This window comes from Setaria italica, chromosome III, assembly GCF_000263155.2.
Source record: "Setaria italica strain Yugu1 chromosome III, Setaria_italica_v2.0, whole genome shotgun sequence".
Taxonomy (NCBI): domain Eukaryota; kingdom Viridiplantae; phylum Streptophyta; class Magnoliopsida; order Poales; family Poaceae; genus Setaria; species Setaria italica.
In genome coordinates, this window is record NC_028452.1 from 39,489,537 (window position 1) to 39,495,340 (window position 5,804).

At 43.7% G+C, this 5,804-nt stretch overlaps 1 protein-coding gene across 3 annotated transcripts; it reads left to right on the forward strand.

Annotated features, from left to right (window-relative positions):
• The first annotated feature begins 655 nt into the window (after positions 1–655).
• On the forward strand, positions 656–4,478 carry LOC101786164 (cyclin-A1-3). 3 transcript variants are annotated; one of them, XM_004962588.3, is made up of 11 exons: positions 657–970; positions 1,558–1,957; positions 2,065–2,198; positions 2,643–2,735; positions 2,833–2,966; positions 3,072–3,147; positions 3,254–3,330; positions 3,413–3,446; positions 3,546–3,692; positions 3,802–3,936; positions 4,024–4,478. In XM_004962588.3, the coding sequence occupies exons 1-11, from the start codon at positions 743–745 to the stop codon at positions 4,093–4,095; spliced, it is 1,530 nt and encodes a 509-aa protein (XP_004962645.1). In that variant the 5' UTR covers positions 657–742; the 3' UTR covers positions 4,096–4,478. The 3 variants fall into 3 exon arrangements, with proteins under 3 accessions (XP_022680676.1, XP_004962645.1, XP_022680677.1); XM_022824941.1 differs by having other exon boundaries at positions 656–970; positions 3,802–4,478; XM_022824942.1 differs by lacking the exon at positions 2,643–2,735.
• The last annotated feature ends 1,326 nt before the right edge of the window (positions 4,479–5,804 follow it).

Genomic DNA, 5,804 nt, shown 5'->3' on the forward strand with positions numbered 1-5,804 from the left:
GACCCTTTCTTTATATTTAGTGATGAAGGTTCTTGATAAACTATATCTATGCTATCGTATTTAAAATAGTCTAAAGATATAAATAAATAAACTGACGAAGCAAGGCTGCAGTGCGAGCGTGCAACAGAAAGCATTGAGCATGGCTGCATGAGGTGGGAAAGTGAAAATAATCACTGTGATTATATATCTAAGCTAGACCTCAGAGGGCATAGAGAAAAATTGCTATGCATGTACTTACATGGAAAGCACATGAAGTGGCTACAGCTAGCATGATAGATGATGAACCAATTTTTTGAAGGAAAAAAAAATCTTATTGCTAGGATGTGAAAAAGTTCTCGGATTCACGGGAGGCCTTATGGGCTTGTGGCACGGCACGAAACAGCCTAAAGAGGAATCAGTTAATTGATGACAGTGTAAAACGGTGCAAATTACTGCACAATAGGTAAAAATCCGAAACAGATCAGAACTAATGCAGGCATGCAGCGGGTAATTGGAAGGGACCCCGAATTGGAACCATGCATTTTCCTCGAAAAACAAATTGGAACCATGCAAACGGTGAGCCGCAGACAGGCGGGTCCCACCAGCCTTTTAACGTTCACACCCCCCGAGATCGCCCTCTCCCTCCTCTTCTCCTCCGCTTCCACGGTTCGAAAAAATTTAAAAACGGCGGAGCCTACACTTCCCTCCCCTCCCCTTCTCCATCCGTCCGCCCCCTCTCCCTCCCAATCAATTCGCCTCGCCGATGTCGGGCGGCGGCGCCTCCCGCCGCTCGTCGTCGGTCGCGACGGCCAAGCGCCCCGCGGTGGTGGCGGCGGAGAGCGCCGGCGTGGGGGCGAAGGCGGCGCAGGCCAACAAGCGGGCCGCGCTCGGCGACGTCACCAACGTCGGCGTAGAGGGAGGTGGAAGGGGAGGGAGGGCCGGCGGCGGCTCCAGGAAGGTCTCGTCCGCACCGGCTGGCTCCGCCGCCTCGGTACGCCTTTGTGCCTCTCGGTTGTTCTCATTCTCAGGATGGATCGAATGCGGTTCTTTTGTATTGGTTTCGGTTCGGGGAATTACTGATGATCCTGAAATGTGGCTGCGGATGTTCATTCCTGTTCTATTAGTTTCGCTGACGCACAGGGTTCCACATTATTAGTTTTATGGTTTAGCGAATTTTATTGGTTTCTCGTCAACCACTTCGCCAGAATCTGTGGTCGCAGCCAATCAATTTAGCACATGTACTAGTGATGTTCGTCCTCTTGCTAATTTTTTAAGACTATGTTTGATCGAATTGGTACGTATTCTTGATTCAAGTCTCGGTAGTACATTGATGGTCAAAATGCTAGGATGTACCTGACCACGAAATGTCTTGGCATTTTCAAAAGAACCTTTATCAGTGCTCCCAGTGTGTCGATCCTTTTGTCGCTGTATACTTTGGAATCTTCTATTACCAATACGTACACTATTGTGCACTAATAGTACGTATCACTATATTTCATTCTCCTTTTTATGCGCAATTAGTGAGTGAGGATGCCAAATTTATAGGTTTGAATCAACTTAAATCCCTTTTGTTTGCAGAAGCTGAATTCAGCTACCTCAGCTGCACCAGTGAAGAAGGTGTCACTGGCAAGTTCTTGCAACGTGGGCTCTGGTCGGGGTTCTGCTATGAAATTAGCTTCTACCAAGCCAGGTCAAGCTGTATCTCGCCATGACAACACAATGCAAAGGCAAAATGTTTCCCCTGCAGAAGTGCCCACTGTTGTTCAAGTGCTGAATGTCGTGCCTGCCACTGCACTCTGCAGTAGCATTGTGCCTCCCCCACACTTGGAGGACTCAGTTTCCACAGATGGGGCAATGTCGACCTGCGACTCGATGAAGAGCCCAGACTTTGAGTACAGTAATAATGGGAACTCCTCAATGCTCAGTTCATTGGATGGACGAGAAAATTTGCACTTATGTATCTTGAAGGATAGAGATGGTAATGGTTTGTTCTCTTTGCTGAAATCCTTGTTATGATTTCTGCTTAACAGCACAATTCTTAGCTGCAGTTGTAGCTCATTTAAATGTGTTTGTCTCTTTTTCCAGAAACTAAGTGGAAGAAGAATGCTCCTGATCCAATGGAAATAGACCATGTTTGTGCTGTTGAGAATAAAAAGGATGATTCGCAGCTCTATCCTTCTTTTGCCTCTGACATCTACATGCTCTTGCGTGAGTCTGAGGTGTGACACATTCTTGTCTGCAGCTTTATGTCTGTGCAAAAATGGTTGCCCTGAATCAACTAAGATAAGAAATTATTCTAAAAAGTACTTAGAGAAGATTAATTGCTATGCATCTAACTCTTGTTGTGATTTATTGCATACATCAACAGTAAAAACTATATATTGATGACACCAAATCAACAGGACCAAGTTTGTTTCCTGTAACCATGTTTGAGCAGATCAGTGCACTTCCCCAGTTTGGGAGATATCGTGTATTGTTTTTTGAAGTTGTCTGCTGGTGTATGGACGGAACTAGATTTGATCAAATAAATGTATAAAGCTCATATGAGAAGAAAATGTTTGGTTTGGGCTAGACATAATCTCTATATACATTCTAGAGTCCTACAATCCTGCTTCTTCACTTTCTATGTATCTTGTTAACGGTGTTGCATTACTTTCTAGCAGAGTAAGAAAAGGCCGTCTACTGATTTTATGGAAACAATTCAGAAGGATATATCAGCTAGCATGCGGGCTATTTTGATTGATTGGCTTGTGGAAGTAAACTTTTCTGCTTCATAAAAGAAATTTACTTAAAAGCATAAATATTAATCTTGTTTGAACTAACATTGCATTCTCACATTTCCCTTGTATGCAGGTAGCTGAAGAATATCGTCTTGTTCCTGATACTTTGTATCTGACAGTTAACTACATTGACCGATATCTTTCTTGCAACAAGATCAGCCGGCAAAGGCTGCAATTACTTGGTGTTGCATGCATGCTTATAGCAGCGTAAGATCCAGCCAGTTCTCCGTTTTTGTTTATTTCGGTTAACTGACTCGGTAGTATTACAGTATTGGCATGCTTATTTTATCATGTTCATAACTTCAAATTCAGAAAACGAGAAGAGATATGTGCACCCCAAGCAGAAGAATTTTGCTACATCACTGACAACACATATATCAGAGATGAGGTCTGTGATATGTGACTTCCAACAGTTCCTTGTTTTTGTCTGTTAGGTCACTACATCTGCCAGTCCCTTATTTTCACTGCTACTCTCTAAACTTATTCATGAGCAGGTTTTAGAAATGGAAGCTTCTGTCCTGAACTGCCTGAAATTTGAAACGAGTGCGCCTACAGCCAAGTGTTTTTTGAGGTTCTAATCTTTTTGATCTTATAAATTTCATGCCACTAGTGTAAATCAAACTTCACTAACTCTTTGTTCTTGCTTACGATAGGAGATTTCTTCATGCTGCACGAGCATGTGATGAGGTATTACTCTTTTAAAATTGAGTTAGGAGTTGTTGCAATCCCATAAGGTATAAATGTTATTTCATTGCACTTGGCACTTGCCTCTTCTCTTTTTTGCAGGATCCAGCCTATATCGAGGTTCTAGCAAACTACATCACTGAGCTATCATTGCTGGAGTACAATCTGCTTTGTTACCCTCCTTCACAGATAGCAGCCTCAGCTATCTTCTTGGCGAAATATATACTTTATCCAACAAAGCAGCCTTGGGTAAGTGGCTTCATCATGTTGCCATTCGCATACAAATATATTTGTTGCAGTTCCCAAATCAAATACCTGAATGGGCTAATGTAAAATTCTCTTTGCAATTTGGAAGCAGAACCCTACCCTTGCTCGCTACACACGGTACAAGCCGTCAGAATTGTGCGAGTGTGTAAAGGCGATGCACCGCGTTTTCAGTATTGGTCCTATGAATAACCTCCCTGCAGTCAGAGAAAAGTACGGTCAGCACAAGGTAACTGGCTGTGCTCGGCCAATTTGTTGGTTTAACACTGTTTTTTGCAAATTTCTAATGCTGGCCCTCTCCCTTTTGTTTCATCAGTACAAATTTGTTGCGAAGCTGCGATGTCCAGCATCGATCCCTACTGGGTTCTTTGAAGACGTCACGTGCTAGAGGAGAAAAGAAGCCCAGGAGAAGCTAGATTTGGTTACTGAATTCTTCCTCAGATGGCTCAAATGCCAAGTTGCAGGGCACATCTGTGCAGGTGGTTGGTTGATGCGGGGTGGCCCCCTGTTAATTCGGGTGATTACAGAGTGTACATTTGAGGCCGATGTTTATGACAGTGGTGTGCTGTTTTCTTTTTTCCTTCAGGCGCATGCAAATCGGAGATAATTGTAGTAAAGGGTAACATCTTTTCGTTTGTAATGTCCAATCCAAAGACTAGAGGTGCCATTGTGCCAAGTTGGGTTTGGGTGTACCGTGTCACAGCCTCGTAGGACTGCTAGTCTCATAATAATATCATAAGAGCACCACATTTTAAAGCAGTGCTCATTTTAGCTGTTACTGCATTTTGGAAAACTACTCAGTTTACCCTCTTTGGCCACGCATTTTTGGATGTTTCCGTTCATGGAACGAGCTGCGTCACATCTTCAGGTTATCTGCTCATGGAACCCGCTTGCTGAACAACCGCCGACTTGTATGTATTTGCAAATTGCAATCACACCCATGATATGATACAAGTTTAACAGTGAAATCAAGTCTAGAATTGAAGGAAGTTAGACGGGGAAGAGCACGGAATCAGGATAGGCAGCAACAAGGAATCGAGACGGTATTCGGCCAAAGTAAGACGATCCTATCTGCTTTAATAATTTTCGTATAATAGTCTGGGCGTCTGGCCCTCTTGGTTGCTTGGGCTGAGAGCCCATTCGTCTGGCCACGTGTTCTCGCATCTTGCGGCCCAATAGCCATTGGGCTAAAGTGAAATGGTTGGGACTTCTTTGGAAGCCACACGCGGGTCGGAGGAAATTCTATCCACTTCCGGAAGATCTATAGCCCAGCAGTAGTCTAATAAACTAACCCACGACGACCTAACAAAATATCTCAACATTTTACATGAACTATCTCAATATTCTTTACTAAAAAAATTAGCGAATGTAAAAAAAATATCGAGCAAAAGAAGAATGTTGGTGAGTGCAAAAAAATGTTGGTAAGTGCAAAAAAAGTTGGTGATTGTAAAAAATGTTGAGCAATAATGCTGGTGAATGTAAAAAAAATAGAGAAAAATATTGGTATATATAAAAAAAATGTTGGTCAATGTGAAGAAATGTTGATAACAATTAAGTCAGACTTTTTTAAAAAAATGTTGATAAATACCAATAAATGTTGATAGATGTTAAACAATATTGTACATGGTTGTATAGACTTTAAAGATAAGTTGCTTATCTACGTTCCAGAAGATATAGGAGCCCCGAGTCGACGGGTGGCAGATGATTTGAGCTTCTCGTTTGCGTGCGATCGCATCGATGATGAACTGGTTGTGCTAGGATTACATCGCGGACATGAGCCACGCATAGCCGAAAGGAGGTGACTAGATGGAGGAGGCCCTCCAGATAATTTTACATTGAGAGCACCATCCGTATGTCCATCCGCTCGCCCTGGCTCACAAACCATCCACCTCCGCATAAATCTTATCGTCTTCCTCGCCCCCTACCACCGTCCACCGGGCCTTCGGCGCCGTCCTCAGTACCATCAGCTTCTACTGCGCCACCCCTCCCTCTACTCCAGAGTCCACCGCCTCTTCAATGTCACTCTTCCGATTTACGCCGGCGACCACCGCCCTCGCCACCGGGTTATCCCACTACCCGTGCCCGCTGACGGCCATG

Bases quoted from the DNA above. Each gene is read 5' to 3' on its own strand.
- LOC101786164 (XM_022824941.1), top strand. From the start codon at position 743: ATGTCGGGCGGCGGCGCCTCCCGCCGCTCGTCGTCGGTCGCGACGGCC. The intron at 971-1,557 runs GTACGCCTTTGT...TTTTGTTTGCAG, and splicing joins CGGCTGGCTCCGCCGCCTCG to AAGCTGAATTCAGCTACCTC. The intron at 1,958-2,064 runs GTAATGGTTTGT...CTCTTTTTCCAG, and splicing joins TATCTTGAAGGATAGAGATG to AAACTAAGTGGAAGAAGAAT.